Genomic DNA, 24253 nt, shown 5'->3' with positions numbered 1-24253 from the left:
GTTTTCAAGAGTTCATTGTAGGCGATGGAATGAGGCATCCTTGGTTTCCCAGTAACGGCATAAGAAGGTATTCCGAAAAGTCGCATCATAAGATATAAAGAAGTTGTTATCTATAAAGTATTATAGTTTTCTTTATTTCATCAACTTCTAAAATGCCAGTCAAACAGACTAGTATAGTTTGTTACACTAATGACAGACAATCAGGTAGGTCCAGTGTAGTTTGTTAAACTAATGACAGACAGTCGGGTAGGTCCAGTGTAGTTTGTTAAAATAATGACAGACAGTCGGGTAGGTCCAGTGTAGTTTGTTAAACTAATGACAGACAGTCGGGTAGGTCCAGTGTAGTTTGTTAAACTAATGACAGACAATCAGGTAGGTCCAGTGTAGTTTGTTAACAAAAGGCAGACAATCACTTAGTCCCAATGTAGTTTGTTTACTAATGACAGACAATTAGGGTCAGTCTTATTCTGCCAGAGCACCCCCAACTGACTGAACCTATTGTTGGTTGTTACCGATCTCCATTTCTGTTTGGAACAGACTGTTGCTTGAAAGAAGGGAGACAAATTTTGATGTTTTTATTGAGAGAAAGGTGACAGACAGGAGACTGACAAAAATACTGACACAGCTAAACATGGCTACAAATATACAAATTTGTACAAAAGAAATTATAAAAGTTGAACACAACCTTATTTGATAAACTGTTTGTTATATTAGTATGCCCTAATGGGCCCGGATTTCACCCTTACTGTAGCACTAGGCTTGCAATGGCGGCCCTGCTCCACGCTCTGCAATGATCAGTGATTAGTTCAAATGGTAGAAACTACGAATGGCAATGTGTATACTTCGTATATATGTATATATGATAGAAAACCAAGGAATGACCAGATCTAAAGTCCTCCGAAATTGATAATCGAGTATATATTGTTTGATATGTTGGAAGAAATGTACTTCTCTTCAAAAGTTTAGACTCACTTAAAACACTCACTGCATGTTATGTATCTATATAAGGTTACGTCGAAGATTGATTTCTCGTCCGAACCAACTGCAAAGTTTATGCAGAAGAATTGCACGAGGATCATACATCGAATTGCTGAAAAGCATGTGCAGATATCGTGCATGTGAACAGCTGCGTTATGATGTAAATATTTGTTAAGAATTCGCCAATTTTCACTGATTTTCATCATTTCCTGAACTTGTGATAATAAGCTTTTCAACGTTAAGAATTTGTTTTACAATGCATCAGTTCATGTGTAAACAGTACTCCTAAACAGTATGGAATATTTTACAAAATTTAGTTTAGAACAGTTGCCTGAAGTAAGTGGCTATATTTACAGGTGATATCTAAACTATTGATGAGAAGTATATATCCTATAAAACAGTGATATGCACGTACCATAGGTACCCAAATTTATTGTTTACCAAGTATTGTCTACATTGTATTAACTGATTTAGCATTGTTAGAAATATAAACTTTACACATTAATTATTAGGATATTCAGATTCTACATTTGATTCTCAATTGCATTGACATGATTCAGTATATGGTGTAGGTGCTGTATGACATGGGTGCACTAGAGGGACTATATACAGAATATATAGCAGCAGTTACAGGTAGTCTGTGGGGACAGTATATTTACATCTAAACAAGTCATCACATAGCTCATGTATTGCTTACTAAACAGCTATCGCATTCAGTTCACAGTAAGCCACTCATATATATGCCCTTAACATCTCGAAAAATGTAAAGCCATATTATTCTAAAACACTTTGCAAATAATATGTTCATACATATGAAAAAGTAGCAAACTCTCAAAGTTCCAAGTACTCATCATTTAAGTTTCCTTATTTGCTATTATTCCGACCAGATTAAATGTTACTATCTGTGGATTTACTGTGAACTCCCGCGACCCCCGGTACAAACAACATGTTCTTAAATAGACAACACTGAAACAGGCTATGCTTCATATATACTACGTGGCAGTTATGGATACAGATGATCAATCAGTCAATATTCACCTCCCGGATGAAACATCAAGGCTACTATAACTATAGTACCCAAGGAGAAAATATTGAAAAGGTCACCGAAAATGTTATGTTAATGTAGACATGTAGAATTCTGTCTTAATGAAAGGAGCCTATTAGTTTCCGGAATACACTCTTACGTAATGAGAAATACTTGTTAACGTTTGTGTCACTGGCTATCGTTAACATGACCTGGCACTGAATACACACAGTGTACGCTAATACTTCACCAGAAGCCATTTTGTCAGCTTTGAAAGACAGTGTCCACGTTTTTCTGCTCGTCTATAGTTTCTACTGCTGTGATGTGTGGTAGCTAGTGATTATGGCAATAAACTACTATGAGCTTTATTTTCTCATTATGCTTTGTATTGTGTTAATTCGTTAGGTTCAGATGGACAGCAGCAGAGTGTCGCTACATACGATATCTGAGCAAACCAATGACTACCTGCGGCTGCAGGTAATGTGACCACTGCCGTGAAACCATCTTGTTCTCATACAAAACAGCTGCTGCCGTATGTAAAACATGGGCTGCAGATCACATGCCACGGACCCCACGGCACCGGATTACATACCGGCTTGTTCTATTGTGGCTGGTCGATCTGCCCCGGTTACATGAAGACCTTACAGAATGCTTTCCCCTAAATACTTGTTCCTGAACACTCCCAAATAATTTTCACTGGACCTGTGGTGGTTGATAAACTCTCAGCATTTTCGAAACACGTCTTCAAAGGAACGTTTCGCGTGTACAAAGACAAGTATATGATATAGGTCAAGGGGGAGTATCTGGGGATCTGGTGCCTGGTGCTGTGTACCTACCCTAGGAAGCGTCACAGTGTGCTAACTCTCATTACATACATGTACATCTATTATTAATACAGGGATGGAATCCATCACATTACATCATAACGCTGCCATCGGCTCCGGTGTCCCTGACGGCACTGCTCCGCCAACCACTCTGCAGGTATGGCGGTCCGTGAATAGAGATTGTACTAGCGTATGAAAATTTTAACATTGGGCTGTAGTACTGGCCTTGAACTCTCAGTTCCCGACAGACCAAAACAGTTCCGACCAGTTGTATCTTGTTTGAACAAGTCTAATCTGTCTGACTGGTCATCTCTAGTTCACTCTGCCAACTGCCGGTTCAGACTGGCTACAACTGATTCATGGCAGTCATACATATTTGAGCTTAACAGGCTGCCTGGTGGCCGAATATTTGCACTTTCAACCGAAGAAGAACCCCCCTCCATTCCTAACTTTTCGATCCCGGCGAACATGTCTCCTGGAGGGTCCTTTCCGTGACCTTTTGTGTTGGCGTGCCTGCTGACCCTTGACACTGAGTTCACAGATAAACCTGGCATTGTATTTGTCACAGTGCTTGTTCCTCCACTTCATCCGTTTCTTGACCACAACACAGTTCTTCTTGTGCAACATCCTCTTGACTCGGGGTCGACCGTTCTTCCAGTTTGTCACCCCCACAGGGTCGCCATTAATATACTTCCACACTCCAGTCTGTCTCTTGTCGTTCAGGCCTGAAACAACAGGTGAGTGGGACAATGAGTATACACTGACTACATGTATATATACTAACTCCTGCTGGCGCAGAATGGGTATTGATAGATCGAGTTGGGCCAACCTGTGTATACGAATGGGTATTGACAGATCGAGTTAAACCAACCTCTATAACAGAATGGGTATTGATAGATCGAGTTAAACCAACCTCTATAACAGAATGGGTATTGACAGAACGAGTTTAACCAACCTCTATAACAGAATGGGTATTGATAGATTGAGTTGGGCCAACCTGTGTATAAGAACGGGTATTGATAGATCGAGTTAAACCAACCTCTATAACAGAATGGGTATTGACAGATCGAGTTAAACCAACCTCTATAACAGAATGGGTATTGATAGATTGAGTTGGGCCAACCTGTGTATACGAATGGGTATTGACAGATCGAGTTAAACCAACCTCTATAACAGAATGGGTATTGATAGATCGAGTTGGGCCAACCTGTGTATACGAATGGGTATTGATAGATCGAGTTGGGCCAACCTCTGTATAAGAACGGGTATTGACAGATCGAGTTGGGCCAACCTCTATAACAGAACGGGTATTGACAGATCGAGTTAAACCAACCTCTGTAACAGAATGGGTATTGATAGATCGAGTTGGGCCAACCTGTGTATACGAATGGGTATTGATAGATCGAGTTGGGCCAATCTCTGTATGAGAACGGGTATTGACAGATCGAGTTGGGCCAACCTCTGTATGAGAACAGGTATTGACAGATCAAGTTGGGCCAACCTCTGTATGAGTTAAACCAACCTCTATAACAGAATGGGTATTGATAGATCGAGTTAAACCAACCTCTATAACAGAATGGGTATTGATAGATTGAGAAAGACCATCCCTGTATCAGCATGGGTATTGATAGACCGAGAAGGACCTCGCCTCTATCATAATGTGAACAGGCTGATACAGAGGGAAAACTGTTATATGAAAGTGTCAACTGACCAATCCAGAAGGACTTCTTGCCGGCCTGCTCAAACAGCCACTTGAGATGCTTCATGGAGTGAACACTAGTCATGTGGGCTTGGTAGCTCGAGAAACACAGCTGCTCAGCCTCGTCCCACGGCAACTTGTCGTTCATGAACTTGTAACATCGCCCCTCGTACTCACTCCAGCCTGAAACAACAGATCATTCTTCATGTACAAAATACCTGTTGGCCATAGCACACGAAGAAACTGCCAGGAACCAGGATATGATAAATGAAATGACACAATCGTTTAACATCACATAATCTTAGATTGGTAAGTGAAATTATGTTAAATTAAAAATGTAATTTTCTGACTAAAATTGATATTTTATACTTATCCTGACTCATGCTTAATTGCTTGTCTTCTTCTTCTTGCGAACTATAGTGGAACACTTGAATCCCCTTTTGAAGCTCCCTTCCAAAAAGTGGACTTAAAATCACTCACCCCAGTTGCCTCCCTTGTGCCCATATTTTGGCGCGAAAAAGGTCACATGATCGGCCATGCTTGTTACTCTCTCCGTTAGTTCGAGCCCAACACTTGGATTTGCAGGGAAATCCAGAGTGCCATGAGAGGAGGTTGGGAGGGCTAACCTCATGAGTCAGGATAAGTATAAAATATCAATTTTAGTCAGAAAATTACATATTTTTCCTTATCCTGACTCATGCTTAATTGCTTGTAGAATCCGACGGAAACGGTGGTGGGTCAAGCCACTCTGGATTCTCTGCTGTCTTTATACCCCCTTGGGAACTTCTAATGGCATTTGCCCTTTCTTCCAGCTTCCTCTGATGAGTGTGGGGGACCACAACTTGTCAGATTTATCCTGGAAATCTTCTCCTGAAATTCTGTGTGGATTTATACAACTCCATCTCTTGATGCTTGCATCAAGTGGAGAAGTGACCCTACTTCATGTACAAGTAAGTCCTTACAAGTACAGGGTCCATCAATCATGCTAGTCTGTCCTAGACGTGCGCATGGACTTTAAAACTGTACTCTGCTGAGTGTTGGCTTTTGCAAGTCACGTGACAAAGGGGTGAGATAATCCCAGCGTCGTTGAGGTACCGTCAATTGTTGTGCTACAACAAGGGGCCCAAACAGGTGTATGCCGGACACGTCCTCTGTAGCCATGTCTCTGAGGTAGTGGTTGGCAAACACCGTCTCCGATCTCCAAAAGCAGCCCTCCATTATTGTTGATATGGATCAGTTTCCGTGCAGAGCTAGTGTGGATGCCAGTGCTCTGACATCATGAGGATTGGAGGCTCGTGGAGGATCAAGTCCTGCTGCTTTATAGGCTTTCAATATGACGGCTCTCATCCATATTGATATAGTCGTACGTGAGACTTCTGTAGGTGTCTCCGTAGATAAAGGGATGAAAAGGCGCTTGAATTTTCGTCTCCTCAATTTAGATCTCTGTAGATATATTTCAATGCTCTGACTGGACATAAGGATCGATATTGCGTATCCTGTGGTCCTAATATCGACGAAAGTGCTGGGATATGGCATTGTCTGTCTGGTTGACCGGGCAGTTGATTCTTTGCTATAAAATCCCATCTTAGTCCCAGATGCACTGTGTCACGATGCGTGTCAAATCTTGTTCGTTCGAAGTCTAGAGCATGAATTTCTGACATCCTTGCCGCTGTAGCTAAGGCTACGAAGAACAGTGTTTTATGAGTTAAATTCTCATATGATGTCCTTTCTAGTGGTTCGTAATCTTCACTGGTAAGATGTTGTAGAACCACATTGAGATCCCAAGCGGGTGCCTTGAATTTTCTTTGTTGGTCTTCCAACTTGAATGAGCGTAGTAGTGCCAGTATCTCTGGTACTTTGGTCAGTTTTATACCCGTTTTCATCGTGATAACTGAGCTCAAGGCCACTAGGTATGTAGAGAGTGTAGATCCCTTCAATCGTTTTGTCTGTCTAAGATGACAAAGATATTCCGCCACTTGAGGATGTGTTGCTTCCATTGCAGTGAAGCCTTTATTCCGAGCGTATTTCTCAAAACTTTGCCACTTGTCATCATACAAGTTACGGGTTGATCTACGTAAGGCTAAAGTTACTGCTTTGGCCGCTCTGGTGGAATATCCTCTTTTCCTCAAGCAAGTCGTGATACGCTCCATGCGTGTAGTTGAAACATAGTTGGGTTTCTGTGTGCTTACTTGGTGTGTGGATGAATCAGTAGATTTGGCCACTTTGGAAGTTGTAGGATTGGATTTCCTATTTCTTGTATGAGGTTGGGGAACCACTCTCTCGCTGGCCAGTAAGGCGCGACCAAAATCAGTTGTAACTTGTTCGTCATTTTGATTTTCTGTAATACCTTCGGTATTAGTGACGGTGGAGGAAACGCGTACGCGTTTAGTCCTTCCCACGATATGCTCAAGGCTTGAGGATCTGGGACTGGAGAGACGAATGTTGGTAGTTGTTTGTTGAACTTGGTTGCGAACAAATCTACCAGTGGAGATCCTACAGTCCGAATGATGTCCTTGAATGCCTCTGGATGTAACATCCACTCCGTCGGTGACGGATTCATAGGACGGGATAGGGAGTCTGCTATCTCATTTCTGGCTCCGGGAATGTGTGACGCTTTTATGTCGATGTTCAGGTTGTCTACTATGCTGAGTAGTTGAAAGCTGAGGTCCAACATGGTCCTTGACCTTGTTGACCCTTGTTTGTTGATGTAGAACGCCACTGTGGAGTTGTCCGTATGGATCATCAGTTGAGCGTTCCTTAGTATGCTGGACCAGTGTAGTAAGGCGTTTATAACTGCTTTCAACTCTAGCATGTTGGATGTGTAGCTTTGCTCCTGATTCGACCACTCTCCCGATGCCACTTTGTTGTTTAAGTGAGCTCCCCATCCTTGGTGGTACGCATCTGTGTAGAGATGAGTGTTGGATCCCGGCTCTGCTAAGTAGGTTCCTGCGCAGACATTCGACTTCTGTGTCCACCATAATAGGTATGGTTTCAGTTCGTTTGGTAGGACAAATGGATCCAGACTGCCTCTGCGTGTCTTGCGCCGACATGAGGAGACCGAGTAGACTCTGCCACTCTCGTAGTGGTAACGGAGAGAGTAGTGCTTGAGATACCATGGCCTTCGTGAAGGCTGAGCTGAGGTTGTCTGGGACGTCCAGTACCGGATCCATGGGTGGCAGCGTTAGCGTGACAAAATCGTCGTTAGACATGTACGTGTAAGCTTCATTATTCTCTTTAGATGGTGATGCAAGCTCCAGACCATTAGCCATCCATGATTTGATCTCTGTATCGGAGAAGATAACTCCTCCATCATCTTCCGGTTTCGATGTGTCTCATCCCCGAAGATCGTTGCTGTTGGTCCTGATCTATGTGTAAGCCTGCGCGAAGGCACTCGTGAGTGCCTTATTGGAGATGTACAAGGTGATCTGTATCTGCGTGGTGACGACCATGAAGACCTTGCCGAGGATCTGTGCGACAGTGACCTGTCTCTCTAAGTTGTATGCCTTCATGAAGGCATAGAATTTCTTCTGTGTGGTGTACGCGTAGACCTCTGGTGATTGTCGGAGTCCTCGTCTGTAGCAGGAGTTCCTTCATAATTGTTGCTTCCTTCGCGAATGTCATCGCAGGTGTTGTCTCGGTTGTTGTTTCCATGAGTGTCTTCACCAGTGGTCCTTCTGCGAATGCCTTCGCGAGATTCGTCACGAGCGTTGCTGTCATCCTGGGCGTTCCCTTCACGAACTTTCCTTCACATTGGTTGCATTCTTCATCCGGCTGAGGTGTAGATGATGTTCATCCTTCTTGCAGACTCGTCTGCTTCTCTGCAGTCTTCTCCTGAGCGAACCTACGTTCCATCAGGTCCATCATCTGCTGGGTAAACTGCTGCATAAAGATGCACGGGTTGAAGGTCTGCGCTGATAACTGCTATTGTTGTACAGATGACGCCACATCTGACAGTGCTGAGGTGTCATCTAAGGACTGCCTGTCCTCTCTGGTAGTTGCAGTCTGCGCAGATAGGCCGTCTGTTTGCTTCGTTATATTGCAGACGTCAGTGTAGAAGAAGATCTCGTCTTCTTTCTCGCCAGTACTTCAGGGATGAGGATCGGCGGCTTATCATAAACGTCTGCTTCGTCCGATGGGTTGATATCTGCGGCGAAGGACCGCAACCTCTTTTGCTGCCCCAATAGACGACTTGACTGTAGACTTGTCTGAAGACGGCTTAGTCTTCACAGCAGACGGCATCCTGGTCTTCTTGGACTGCGACGAGGATTGTTGAGTCCTGGTCTTCTCTAAGGCTGAACCCTCATTTCTCTGCTCTGCAGACGTCACCGGCAGCACACTGGAATGATGTACCTCGACAGACAACAACCCACGGTTATTAACGCATTCACCCTGTTGAGACATGACTTGTAATTGCCGCCTCAACTTGTCCTTGGCACGTCTATGAACAGAATATAAATAAAGCACTACCACCAATTTCAGGCCTAAGTTTGGCTTGTTGCCATGGAAACGCCAAAAATATTTTATTCAGAATTCAAAACTACCAAAGGCACCAGTACACCACCAGACCAATCTATGTGCCAAAGTTTAGTGAAGAAATAGTGAACGGTTTTAGAGTTCACCTCGGGAAAGAGCACAACCACCAATTTCAGGCTAAATCAAATTTGTTTGCCATGGTGCCATGGAAATGCAAAAATATTTTATTCAGGAATTCCCAAACTACCAAAGGCACCAGTACACCACCTGATCTATCTATGTGCCAAGTTTGGTGAAGAAATAGAGAACGGTTTTAGAGTTCTGCTCCGGAAAGGAGCACTACCACCAATTTCAGGCTAAGTCCGAACTTGCATTTGCCATGGAAACGCCAAAATGTTTTTATTCAAATTCCAAAACTACCAAACAGCACCAGTACACCATGCGCAGATCTATGTATGTGTCAAGTTTGGTAAAGAAATATTGAACGCAAAGTTTTGGAGTACAAAATTCAATTTGTGATAAATGCTGACAAAGTTTACAGCGGAGGCTGGAAGAACATATAGAAGTGCAGTTAGGACATAAAGAATGCGGATCAGCAGCTGACAACCGAAACCTGCAAGAAATGCAAGTCTTCATGAAATGTAAACAAGTTGAAATATGTTGTCAACAACGTGAAAAACGGACAAAGTTAGAATAAATTTCAAACCATATTGCTGGTACATCCTTGCTAAAGCCCTTATACAGCCTAATTTAGTATAAAAGCCTATAATTCAAAGGACACATGCCGTATAGGGGACCCAGGCGCTCTCACAACCGTCCACTAGGGCGAAGAAGGAGAGAGTGACAAGCATGGCCGATCATGTCACCTTTTTCGCGCCAAAATATGGGCACAAGGGAGGCAACTGGGGTGAGTGATTTAACGTCCACTTTTTTGAGAGAGCTTCAAAAGGGGATTCAAGTGTTCAACTATAGTTCGCAAGAAGAAGAAGACAAGGAATTAAGCATGAGTCAGGATAAACATCAATCCAGTGATCCATATGAACGCTTATAGTGACTGACCTACTTTATACATTCATCCTGTGATCCATCTGAACGCTTAGTGACTGACCTACTTTATACATTCATCCTGTGATCCATCTGAACGCTCAGTGACTGACCTACTTTATACATTCATCCTGTGATACATCCGAACGGAAAAATTGTATATTTTGAAAAGAAATTAACCAATCATAACAAAGCAGTACCAAAGTCAATAAACATCAATCCAGTGATCCATATGAACGCTTATAGTGACTGACCTACTTTATACATTCATCCTGTGATCCATCTGAACGCTTAGTGACTGACCTACTTTATACATTCATCCTGTGATCCATCTGAACGCTTAGTGACTGACCTACTTTATACATTCATCCTGTGATCCATCTGAACGCTTATAGTGACTGATCTACTTTATACATTCATCCTGTGATCCATCTGAACGCTGATAGTGACTGAGAAATAAATCTAAGAAATATGTATCTACCACAACTGTCTTTATCTCAAATCAACGTTTATCTATTGTCTTCCTTACTTTCCAGCAAAGAACCTCCAAAACAACACAAAGTTGCTCTATTTATCTACAATGCATTTTTGCTAAGAAAAGAATTGATTAGTTAGAAAGTTGATTATATATACCATTGTCAAGATGTATCTCTTTTGTATATGGGCCTATGGCCTTTCATACAATAAAGAAATTGAATTGAATTGACTGACCTACTTTCTACATTCATCCTGTGATCCATCTGAACGATGATAGTGACTGACCTACTTTATACATTCATCCTGTGATCCACCTGAACGCTGATAGTGACTGACCTACTTTATACATTCTTCCTGTGGTTATCGGGTGACTAATCAATCAACTCGACACATGGATTCTGTGATCCATCTGCATCTTACATGACTGGCCTACTTTATGTAATCTCGTGGTCCATTGCTCACTACGTCACATGACTGACCTGCTTGACACAGACTGCTGCGCGGCCGCTCGTCACTGTTGGAGGCGGACGTCCACACCTGCCATTCCTTGCCGTTACACTTGAGGAGCTGCTGTTTGAAGTTGTCGAAGGTCAGCAAATCCTTTGTGGAAGCCGTGCACTTCTTTATATTCTGAAAAAATGATATTACATGATATTATAACATGTGACTAGTTGGTACAGATTGGTTAGGGGTCATAATTTATGGCTATGTGCGTGTGCGTGTGTGTGTGTGTGTGTGTGTGAGAGAGAGAGAGAGGAGGGGCGTGCGTGCGTATGTGTGTGATTATTTTAAGGGGGCACCTATTTTGTTCTGGGGAGGACATAAATTTTGTACACATGGACTGCAGTGGGGGTGGGTGGGTGTGCAGCAATTTTGTACGTAAATTTATTTAATACAATACAAATCTGGCCATAAATTATGAACGGCCCCTTATAGTTCTGGCACGGTACCTATAGATATGACAGTACATATTTAGATATCTAACTGGCTGCATCGTTTGCTCTCCGTCGGCTTCGATGACAGCACGTGGAGCCGTACAACCTATGTAAACAAAGGATCGCTAAGCAAATCGAAATAGTGTTACATGTTTTAGGATTTTTTTCTCTTTGGAACGAAACCATTCTATCAAAGATGTTTAATTAGATGTGTAGACTCGTCAAAAATAAGAGTTAAGAAATATGTACATGATATTAATGGTCTGTGCAAGATGTGACGAATCGTAACATCTTTCTGGCCTGTGGCAGAGGTATGCTGGCTGGCCGCAACGTCTTTATGAAACCGGTTTCGGTTTGAAACCATGACAATAACAAAAATACGCTATTTTCTCAATTTAATGCATGTAAGACGTGGGTTATACATAAAATACCACACTCGGTCTCATTACATATGAATAATACGAAAATCGTGACCTTCCCATGGTTTCTGACCTCGCTTTCGCTCGGTCAAATACCATAGAAAGGTCACTCGTTTCGTATAGAGTTGAGTTGAGTTGAATTGGGTTTAGCGTCACATCGGCATTATTCCAGCCATAAAGTGACGAGAACAAGTTTGCATTAATAAACATTGTAGTACATACTCGGAATGAGTTTTATTTCAAAAATATATAGAGGTCAGATACCATAGGAAGGTCACTCGTTTCGAATAGAGGTCAGATACCATAGGAAGGACACAAGTTTCGTATAATTCGTATGTAATGAGACCTCGTGTAGTATTCTATACATCTCTCTGTATGGAACATCTGCCTGTATGGAACATCTCCTTGTATGGAACATCTCCCAATATGGAACATCTACCTGTATGGAACATCTCCCTGTATGGAACATCTCCCTGTATGGAATATCTCTGTATGGAATATCTCCCTGTATGGAATATCTCTGTATGGAACATCTCCCTGTATGAAATATCTCTGTATGGAATATCTCCCTGTATGGAATATCCCTGTATGGAACATCCCTGTATGGAATATCTCCCTGTATGGAATATCTCCCTGTATGGAATATCTCACTGTATGGAATATCTCCCTGTATGGAATATCCCTGTATGTAATATCTGCCCGCATGGAACATCTCCCTGTATGGAATATCACCCTGTATGGAATATCTCCCTGTATGGAATATCTCCCTGTATGGAACATCTCCCTGTATGGAACATCTCCCTGTATGGAACATCTCCCTGTATGGAATATCACCCTGTATGTAATATCCTGTATGGAATATCTCCCTGTATGGAATATCTCCCTGTATGGAACATCTCCCTGTATGGAACATCTCCCTGTATGGAACATCTCCCTGTATGGAATATCTCCCTGTATGGAACATCTCCCTGTATGGAACATCTCCCTGTATGGAATATCCCTGTATTGAATATCTCCCTGTATGGAATATCACCCTGTATGGAATATCCCTGTATGGAATATCTCCCTGTATGGAATATCTCCCAATATGGAACATCTCCCTGTATGGAATATCTCCCTGCATGGAATATCTCCCTGTATGGAATTTCACCCTGTATGGAATATCTCCATGTATGGAACATGTCCCTGTAAGGAACATCTCCCTGTATGGAATTTCACCCTGTATGGAATATCTGCCCGCATGGAACATCTCCCTGTATGGAATATCTCCCTGTATGGAATATCCCTGTATGGAACATCTCCCTGTATGGAATATCCCTGTATGGAACATCTCCCTGTATGGAATATCCCTGTATGGAACATCTCCCTGTATGGAACATCTCCCTGTATGGAATATCTCCTGTATGGAATATCCCTGTATGGAACATCTCCCTGTATGGAATATCCCTGTATGGAACATCTCCCTGTATGGAATATCCCTGTATGGAACATCTCCCGGTATGGGTGTGAGCAACAGTATAGCGGAAGATGGTCTCATGTGTCGACCATGGCTGTAGATACCTTGACTGGAGCTGAGCTGGGACTGGGGTCCTTCTTTGGAGATTTCGGAGTAGACTGGTTTCTCTTATTCTTTCTATTTTTCTTATCCTTTTTCTTCTTCTTCTTCTTCTTGCGATTTTTCTTCGATTGCTTCCGTTTCTTCAAGGCAGGCTTGGGCTGAGTCTCTATTTCTTTACCAACTACCGTCTTTGGCTCGGTGTTTAGGAATGCATTCTCGAACGTGTTGACTGGAGCCAGCTTGTTCACTTTGTGGTACTGAAACATTTACAACATGGTGTCATTTGTGTTTTATTTCATTCATTTATAATAATGATAGTTACAGAGAATCTTATTGGTCGTAGCTGAGTGTTGGACCGACCTACCCAAGCACTGTTACAGCGTTTTAGAAATATACATTTCTTGATACAGCATAAGCGTACATTTAGAAGTGAAACAATAGCTAGTACTTTCCTAACCACTAGAGCTGCACCTTCATCAACATAACATTCCAAGATTCGCAAGAGTTACTTTCCTGCTGAATCATCAACAGAATGGAACCACACCCCTTCCTCCCACACACAGATGGGTGGACCACACCCCTTCCTCCCACACACAGATGGGTGGACCACACCCCTTCCTCCCACACACAGATGGGTGGACCACACCCCTTCCTCCCACACACAGATGGGTGGACCACACCCCTTCCTCCCACACACAGATGGGTGGACCACACCACTTCCTCCCACACACAGATGGGTGGACCACACCCCTTCCTCCCACACACAGATGGGTGGACCACACCCCTTCCTCCCACACACAGATGGGTGGACCACACCCCTTCCCCCCACACACAGATGGGTGGACCACACCCCTTCCTCCCACACACAGATGGGTGGACCACACCACTGCCTCCCACACACAGATGGGTGGACCACACCCCTTCCTCCCACACACAGATGGGTGGACCACACCCCTTCCTCCCACACACAGATGGGTGGACTACACTTTTTTCTCCCACACACAGATGGGATGTATTTCACAATTACACAATATCAAGATAAACTCACTGTGACGATCGTGTCTTTGTTGGCGTCGGTCCGTGAAGGCACGAACATGTTCTCCTCGATAGTTAACTGGTCCTCCCCCCGGTTCTTGCTTACCATTCCAAGGTACTGGGGACATTCACCTGCAACATGACACACACAAGGCTCTGTAGCTCCTCTACAACAAAACACACACACGCAGACACACACAAGGCTCTGTACCTCACATGCAAAACAACCAACATCTATTTTTACCCACGTCACGAAGAGCTGCTAAGCAATGGCAATCTTTAGTTCAGAGAGGGAATCATGGAATTGCCTCAACAAAATGCTTTTCTTTGGAAAATCAAATTCCAATTTAACACCATAGGCAATTTATGCCCAAAATATTCTCTTCTAAGTTAAAAGGTGTCCTCAAATAAGGTAGGAGTTTTACTGACCATGTTCAGCGTTGATGATCCGTAGTCGTAGTTTACGTTGGTCTCCGATGACGGCGTTGATGGGGTCGGTGAGGATGAGTCGAAGTTTCTCGTTGTTCTCCTCAATGCCGTCATCTTTGATTGTGATGTCCCATGTAGCCTGAGATTTACCTGGGCAAACAAACACCTGTTACTTCAGCTGCTGAGTTCCTCATGGCATACGATCTTTCATCACAATATAATACAATACATGTATATCGTATTTAATAGAACATCTTATATTTCAAAGCATACACGTTTGAACGTTTAGCTTGTATTCACTTTGGGGTTATAACATAATTTCGTGTATATTGTATTTGAAAGAAACAGTAACAAACGAAACGTCACAATTGTAATAGTATTTATTGCCTATTAATCACTCACCAGGGTCAAACTGAACCTGTTTTGCTGAACTTGGCGAGAAGTCATCGTCCCTCCGTGCCGACATTTGGCGGACATTGATTCCGATGAATGCTGATTGGTCGATAGCACCAGTTCTTTCCAACGTCACGGATAACGTACCAACGTTCTCGCAAACCACAACATCCTCCTTCAGGAATTCAATCCTAGACCACTTCATTTCAAACCTAGCAATACAAACGAAACACGAAATGTAGACAAGGTTTGAGCTGCTGATGGATATAAACCTTTCTTGACCAAATCTAGTGAGAACATATAGTTTAAAACAAAGTCATGTTGGCATTTGATGTATCTAAATCAGGATCCACAAAAATAATTTGCATTAATTTGTTTGTGATGACTTAAAAATCAGCACTTACACCTGGTCTTCCAGAGCATTGCCGCGACTGTCCTCCACCTTGAACGTGAAACTGTCATTGGTGGACTTGTCTGCCTTGTTGATGATGTACATCAAACTTTCATCATCAAGATCCTGCTGGGTGAATCGACGTCTCACAAATCGTTTGGATGCAGTATTTTCAATATGGCCATGTTTCGGTTTCTGTAACATGACGTACACCAGGCCCGAGCTCTCGGTGTCGCTGTCCACCACTCGCAGCACACGGTTAGTCAGGACATAGCCATACCTCTGTCCTCCAAAATATTCCAGGTTGTTTGGGTGTTTCTTTGTGACAAGTTTGGGGGCATCCTCGATGAGAGGTTTGATGAAAATACTCGACATGGCTGGATTCGCCTGAAGTGTTCCATTGATGAGGAATCCCTCATGTCTGCCATCATTTACTGTAAACAGGAAGTTGTCCAGTCCAGCTCGACTGCCATCACTCTCGTAAGTAACAAAGCCAAGATCTACTTCATTCTGTGTGAAGGACTGCTTGATGGGGACTCCTCTGTTGTACAGTTTGCCATAAGTTGGAGGTTTAGCTATGACGTACGTGAGGTTCATGGCTGACGTGTCTGGGTCAGTGACCTTGAGTTGGAATGGGGTCAACACCTCCTCGGTGCCTTGAAGAACTTCAAGCAGTTTATTGGCGACGAGAGTGGGTAGTACTTGATCTAGCGGCTGAATGGCGATTCTGAACTCTCCGTCCTTAGCTTCACTGAGGCCGTTTGTTACAGTGAAGGTGAAGGAGTCCTCAATGATGTCGTTCTTTGTCAGGTGGTTGTACACAACCTTCTGAGATGCTATGTCTAATTGTGTAAAGCTACTGATGGGTTTGAATGGGCGGTCGATATACTCAATCTGGCCGAGCCTTGGGGCCCTGATCACTGCGAACACAATCTCCTCTGCTTTGGTGCTTTCATCTGAAGCACTCAAGTTGGACGTGCTGATGGCGACACGCTCACCCTCGCGGACTGCCATCCCGCGGTTCAGCAAAGCAATGTTGGCTTTCTTTGAATTGGCTATCCGGATCTCAAACGTCTCCTCGGGTCGCTTGTATCTGTTGTCGGTGAGAACGAACATGAAGCTGTCTGACTCAGTGCTGCCCATGCTGGTTGTGTGGATGTATCGGATCTTATTTTGGTCTACATCATGCTGAGTGAAGTTCTGTCCCTCCTGGAAGTCTCGACATTCCACTGCGAGGTTGTTGGAGAAGGGGTCTGCGCAGAACTGGAGGAATCCCTTCTTGGGAAGCTGGACAATTATGTAATAGAGCTGCGCATCTCCATTGTCCTCATCCGTTGCCTGGAGAACCACGCTAGAGATAAGTGCAGATTCTCCATAGTCTAAGTGCAACCCTGCATTCTTGATTATCTCTGGACGTTCATCATTGTTCAGTTTGACGGAGACATTACAGACCCTTTTGATTTCATGCTTTCCATCAGACACTGTCACCGCAAACTTGTCGGAGTAGGTTTCCGATCCATCGTGGACATATTTCAGCTGCATCCCGCTGTGGAGTTCATCGATTGTAAAGTCGTGGATGTCCGTTTCCACCTCCCCTTTGCGTGTGTGTAACATCATGACCATGTTCCCGTGTTGCGGACGCTGGGACACAGTCAGGACAAGGGAATCCTTGGGCATGTCAAGGTCAATAGCGTCCACCATTGACTGGTCAATCATCTTGCTGCCTCCTTCAGGAACCGAAAAGTCTCTCAGCATCAGATCTGGAACCTCATCATTGGCTGGGACGATTGTGATGGCGATGTTTTCAGTGGGTGAGTTCAGCTTTCCATCTGTAGCGTAGAAACTGAACTCATCTCTCACTGGCTCCACGCCCTTGTGGTTGGCTTGCACGTAGTTGATTGAGCCGTCCAGAACGTCTCGGAACTTGAACATGTTAATGCGGACTCCAGCATTGCTTCGTTCCGACCCTGGACTCGGCTTAGTGTTTTCCAGAAAGCCCCACTGAGGTTGTTTGGTGATCATCAACTCAATGTCCTTTGTCCTGGAGTCAGGGTCAGACACACTGAGGATGTCGCTGGTGATCTTAAAGATCTCGCCTTCAGACACAAACACAGGATTCCCTAAGTTGATCGTTGGCTTTTGGTTGTTGACGGGGGTGACTGTGATATTAAGATCATACATCGGCATGTCGGCTGACGGGAGGAAGTTTTGATCCGACACAATGAACGTAACAACGTCGTGAATCTTCGCAATCCCAATCTCTCCGCTGGTGTGCAGGTAGCTCACCTTGCCTTCCTTCACATGGGTCTGTGTGAACTTTGTCACCGGCTGTGACTCCAGTTGGAGGATGCCATATTTAGGTTGTCGTACGATCAGGAACACCAGGGACGACTCGTCTGTGTCGACGTCGGTGGCGGACAATGTCCTCTGCGTCACAATGGCGTCTCCGCCTTCTGAGACTATGAGGAAGGGACGGAGATTGTTGGTCATTTGTGGAGTCTCGTCATCAATTGGGACAATGTCGATGGAGATGACCTTAGTGGCAGAGTTGAGGCCGTCGGATACGCTCAGAGTGAAAGTATCCAGGATATACTCGGACCCATCATGCACGTACCTGAAACCATAAACAGAACTTGCTGGTTTTCTTTCTCGAGGGACAACTACTACACGGCAATGATACATCGAACATGTTTTATATTTGAGTAAGAAATCGCACTATGTAATTTTATCAAAAGTTTTGTCTGACCAGCACTCTGTAAAAGACGTCACGTGTCTAATGTATATACCCTACACGTTTTAATATGTATCACAATCAAAACAGCAAAAGCAATAATGATATCACTTTGCTCTAAAAGTACACAATACTCTTTTCCTCCAAGTAGCTAGATACAGGCTCATAGAAAGGAAGCACACGTATAATATATCTGAACCCCTCGCACAACCAGCCAACCCAGACGATTCAGGAAACAGACCCACCGCCTGCACGGTAATTATAACCTGTCTCCCTGATACTCTACTTCTGCACGACTTCCAACTAACTGAGAAAATAACCTGAACAGCAGTCACAAAACAAGGAGTCGGCATGTGACGGTCGGTATGCCCCAGGAGGACCAATGTTGGACTCGAACAGGGTAAACTGTTCATCATAACTGGATACTGACTACTCTTGCAAATGAACGCAAGAACACGGTGAAACGAAGAATTATCTATATACCATACACTATACACTGCCCCAACACGTCACTAACTACCCCGAACACTTAACTAACTGTCTCCACCACGAAACTGCCTGCATCCAACACGTCATTAACTGCACCTAACACGTCACTAACTGTGTCATGCAGCACGTCACTAACTGACCAAAACACGTCACTAACTGTCCCTAACATGTCACTAACTGATCCAAACACGTCACAGACTGCACCCAACACTTCTCTAATTGCATCCAACATATCACTATCTGCGTCCAAAACGTCACCCTCTGCACCATGTCACTATCTGCATCCAACATGTCACTAACTGCATCCAACACGTCACTAACTGCATCCAACACGTCACTATCTGCACCAAGCATGTCACTAACTGCAACCAACACATTCACTAACTACATCCAACACGTCACTAACTGCATCCAACACATTTACTTACTAGATCCAACACATTTTCTAACTACTTCCAACACGTCACTAACTGCATCCAACATGTCACTAACTGCATCCAACACATTTACTAACTGCATCCAACACATTCACTAACTGCATCCAACACGTCACTAACTGCATCCAACATGTCACTAACTGCATCCAGCACATTTACTAACTGCATCCAACACATTCACTAACTGCATCCAACACGTCACTAACTGCATCCAACACGTTTCTAACTGTATCCAACACATTAACTATCTGTATCCAACACATTCACTGTCTGCATCCAACACATTCACTAACTGCATCCAATAGCCTAAAACCCGTAAACGAATCATATGTCAAACAGCACAATCCCCTTTACTTGACACGCCCTTACCCAACTTGGCCTTACAATACCACATTAACCTGTTGCTTTGTCAGCTTGTCGCTTTAGTCAGCTACAGCATCGTACTTCTATCATGTTTGAGACAGCTATGTAGACTTGTAGGAGCGAAACCTGTTTCCACTGCAATCTTCCATATCGTGAGTTTATTCGTCTGGCAGTTAAACAAAGGAGACTGCTTCTAATTAGGCATGAAATTGTTTGAAACAATCTTGTGGGCCTTAAAGTCAATAATGTCAATATGTCGTCGGAGAACAGGGCTAATTATCTGCAGTTTTCTTGGGATCCCTGGATGAAGATTGTGCCGTCGCCATGTCGTGGTGTTCCTGACAGCAAGGTTACACCACCACTGACAGGCTGCCCTGCCCCTCACCACATGTACTATCTGGAGACACTAGCCACAGCCCCATTTCATATCTAAAGACACCTGTCCCCAACCCCTATGGAGACACTAGCCACAGCCCCATTTCATATCTAAAGACACCTGTCCCCCACCCCTATGGAGACACTAGCCACAGACCCATTTCATATCTAAAGACACCTGTCCCCCACCCCTATGGAGACACTAGCCACAGCCCCATTTCATATCTAAAGACACCTGTCCCCACCCTATGGAGACACTAGCCACAGACCCATTTCATATCTAAAGACACCTGTCCCCCACCCCTATGGAGACACTAGCCACAGACCCATTTCATATCTAAAGACACCTGTCCCCCACCCTATGGCGACACTAGCCACAGACCCATTTCATATCTAAAGACACCTGTCCAGACCCACCCTTATGGAGACACTAGCCACAGACCCATTTCATATCTAAAGACACCTGTCCCCACCCCCCTATGGAGACACTAGCCACAGCCCCATTTCATATCTAAAGACACCTGTCCTCCCACCCCCCTGGAGACACTAGCCACAGACCCATTTCATATCTAAAGACACCTGTCCCCACCCCTATGGAGACACTAGCCACAGACCCATTTCATATCTAAAGACACCTGTTCCCCACCCCTATGGAGACACTAGCCACAGACCCATTTCATATCTAAAGACACCTGTCCTCCACCCCTATGGAGACACTAGCCACAGCCCCATTTCATATCTAAAGACACCTGTCCTCCACCCCTATGGAGACACTAGCCACAGCCCCATTTCATATCTAAAGACACCTGCCCCGCACCCCTATGGAGACACTAGCCACAGACCCATTTCATATCTAAAGATGCCTGTCCCCGACCCCTATGGCGACACTAGCCACAACCCCATTTAATATCTAAAGACACCTGTGCCCCACCCTTATGGAGACACTAGCCACAGCCCCATTTCATATCTAAAGACACGTGTCCCCCACCCCTATGGAGACACTAGCCACAGACCCATTTCATATCTAAAGACACCTGTCCGCCACCCCTATGGAGACACTAGCCACAGACCCATTTAATATCTAAAGACACCTGTCCCCCACCCCTATGGAGACACTAGCCACAGCCCCATTTCATATCTAAAGACACCTGTCCTCCACCCCTATGGAGACACTAGCCACAGACCCATTTCATATCTAAAGACACCTGTCCCCCACCCCTATGGAGACACTAGCCACAGACCCATTTAATATCTAAAGATGCCTGTCCCCCACCCCTATGGCGACACTAGCCACAGCCCCATTTAATATCTAAACACACCTGTCCTCCACCCCTATGGAGACACTCGTACATTTGTGCCGTTTAAAAATGGTGTCATATAGCTTGTAACTCACTCTCTTCACATTATCACGGAACAATTAACCCCATCACAGTGGGATTATAATGCAGGTGAACTTTAGCATTGTTTATGACAAACGGCCGTTGTTGAAAGGGTTAACTGTAGCAGTCTAAGAGACATCATAGCATTAAAACACTTAACATCTACACGTCGGATGTATTGATATAAGTGGCATTCCATCAACTGCTTCTTCATGAAGTAGATGGGGCTGCTGGTATGTGCTGTTCCCGACAGCCACCGCAAACCACCTGTCTCTGTGTGGTCTCCCACATCACAGATACAATCAACCAGGATTACACAACACACTTTTTAAGATGTTTCACTGGTACCAAGACAATCTCACACAAACATCCCGAGGAGACTGGCATATCAACTAATGTTCTTTCTGGTATTGGAGAGTGCTAAGATGTCCTGTGTTTTTGTCTAGCTGACACCAGAGAGTTGCACATCTGCGCATTATTCAAGCCTATCCTACAGTGCCAGTTACATCACACGTTGCCTTCCCGCAGACAACAAACCTGGCTTTTTCAGCCAATCATATTTCTATAACATCCCCGGCATGGAGGAATGACTTGGTTTTCATGTAAATGTTTGCCTTGCATGCATCTATTTCCTGTTGGGACGTCAGCTCATCAGAGGGAGCATACAGCGCACATGAAGAGACTATAATGCCTACCTGGCGGTAAGTTGGTGTTCCCTTGTTTTCTGTATGTCCATGCCAATGACTGAGGCAGTGTATAATGCACACATACGTAATTTCTACACATATCATGGTCATACTGTTGCCAGTCGTTTGTTGGACAGTTGCTAAAACCTGGACACCTAACTGAAGAATTACGTCCACTAACCTGCTCCGTCATTTACAGACATGATCACACTGTGGCGGTGAAAGGGATCCTACTCAGTTTGCAATGTTTAACTAAATGAGTTAATACCTGATATCCTTTTTCTCCAAGTCCGCAATGTTGAACCCTTCTCCCCTCCTCAGTGCGATGCCCCCCTTCTGGAGGATGCCATACCGTGGTAACGCATCCAGCATGAAGCGCAACTTCTCCTGAGACGTATCCACATCATTGGCAGACAGCTGATTGGATGTAATACTGAGGATACCCCCCTCCTCCACCAGCAGCTTGGAGGTAACAAACTGCGGAACACGGTTGTTGACAGGAAGGACCTCGATGTCAAATGTCTGGCCGTACAGTCTGTTCCTACTGGAGTCTTCCACAGTGTACACAAACCTGATGAGTCGAGACTCTGCGCCGATGTCGTTCATGGGCGGCATGTAAGCTATTTTCATGTGGTTGATGTCCTCCTGGCTGAAGGTCTGTGCTGAAGCAGTGGAACCATCCTTCATCATCATCGTCAGGTTGTGGGTGGAGATGAGGCGCCCTGCGTCTCGCTCTCCACGATTGTACACAAAATATGGCGGGGTTGTGACGGTGAAGGTCAGTTGTCTGTCTTCAGACTCCACGTCTGTGTACTGGAGCTCCGTGCTGCTGAGGTAGGCGATGTCCGTCTCAGGAACAAACAACAGACGAGTTGCTTCTAAGGCCAGACGAGGAGGGTTTTCGTTCATGGGGTTGATGAGGATGTGGAACACGAATTGCTCCGACTCGTTTGGTGGCTCTTGTTGATCCTGGAGCGTAAACCGGAAGGAGTCCCTGAACTCCTCTCTTCCAGAATGCCTGTAGTAGATCTGACCTTTCAGGAGGTCACGTTGTCGGAATCCAAATATCTTGGTACCTGAGTCCGACGGCCTCACCTTCCTAATGATGTCTCCAGTCTTCGGTGTGGCGAGGATGGTGTAGATAATGTTGGAGTCCAAGGAATCCGTGTCGTGGGCCAGAAGAAGATCTTCACTGATCTTCTTCATATCGCCTTCGTTGATCTGCAGACCGAGGTTGTTGATGAGGTGAGGCGGTGTGTCGTCCTTGGGAATGATGCTTATGGGGAAGGTGAAGAGGACGGTGTTGGAGCCGTCACTTAGACGTAGTTCTATACGATCTTTGGTTGAATCACTATCGTCATGATGATATACCACTCCACCGTTCAACAAATCAGTCGGTCTGAAAACAATTGACTGACTGCCATGAACCTCGATATTTCCATATTGCAATCCCCCTTTCACATACAGTTTCACTCTGTCTAGGTTGTCTCGGTCAACAATTTGCAAGATGTCTGTTGAGATTGCTCTGGACTGACCTTCCAGAAGGACCAGTCCCAGGTTGTGTGCCACCCTTGGAGCATTGGTGGACGAGGGGTGAACCGCCACGTGGAACCTCAGGGGCATGCTATTGCTGAAGTGGCTGTCGTACACAGTGAACTCTACCTCGTACATTCGCCGCTCCGAGAAACTAACATTCGGCGGTCGGTAGGCAATTCTGTGGTTCTCCAGGTCGTCCTGCAAGAATGATGTGATTGGTGTGGCGTGGTCGCCTCGCTTCACAAGGCATCCGTGCCCTTGGGGGAACGCTCTCGATATGTTGTACACCAGCTGGTTACTGGGAGTCTCGTAGTCCTCTGCAGATATGACGCCCGGAATGATTGTTGTGAGAATGAACTGATCCACATCCATCATGTTCATGCTGCTCATCTTATTTTTGGGAGGAGAATTAGGTAAAGCACCTTTGATGTAAATTGGAAGATAAAAATTTTCTGACACCAGTTCATCACTGCGCATTGGATCAAATATTTCCACGGTTAAAGGGAGGTAATCCACGTCAGGTGTTGGAGATCGCAGATGCTCGTAGTGGAGCTGCATGAAGAGAAATTCGCGGCAAT

The 24253-nt window shown here is 44.6% G+C and overlaps 1 protein-coding gene across 1 annotated transcript in view; it reads right to left on the bottom strand.

Annotated features, from left to right (window-relative positions):
* Window positions 1–558: 558 nt before the first annotated feature.
* Window positions 559–24253, bottom strand: part of LOC124263912 (FRAS1-related extracellular matrix protein 1-like) — a 102039-nt gene continuing 78344 nt past the window's right edge. Inside the window, 9 exon segments of the mRNA XM_046698640.1 lie at window positions 559–3551; window positions 4538–4708; window positions 10999–11149; window positions 13434–13688; window positions 14480–14598; window positions 14896–15045; window positions 15298–15500; window positions 15693–18293; window positions 22408–24253. Of these exon segments, the coding sequence (XP_046554596.1) occupies window positions 3244–3551; window positions 4538–4708; window positions 10999–11149; window positions 13434–13688; window positions 14480–14598; window positions 14896–15045; window positions 15298–15500; window positions 15693–18293; window positions 22408–24253 (5804 nt within the window). The 3' untranslated portion in view covers window positions 559–3243.

The sequence above is a fragment of the Haliotis rubra genome, unplaced genomic scaffold (genome assembly GCF_003918875.1).
Source record: "Haliotis rubra isolate DU_JTF1 unplaced genomic scaffold, ASM391887v1 Scf90, whole genome shotgun sequence".
NCBI classification, from domain to species: Eukaryota; Metazoa; Mollusca; class Gastropoda; order Lepetellida; family Haliotidae; genus Haliotis; species Haliotis rubra.
This window is presented reverse-complemented; position numbering and strand designations above follow the sequence as displayed.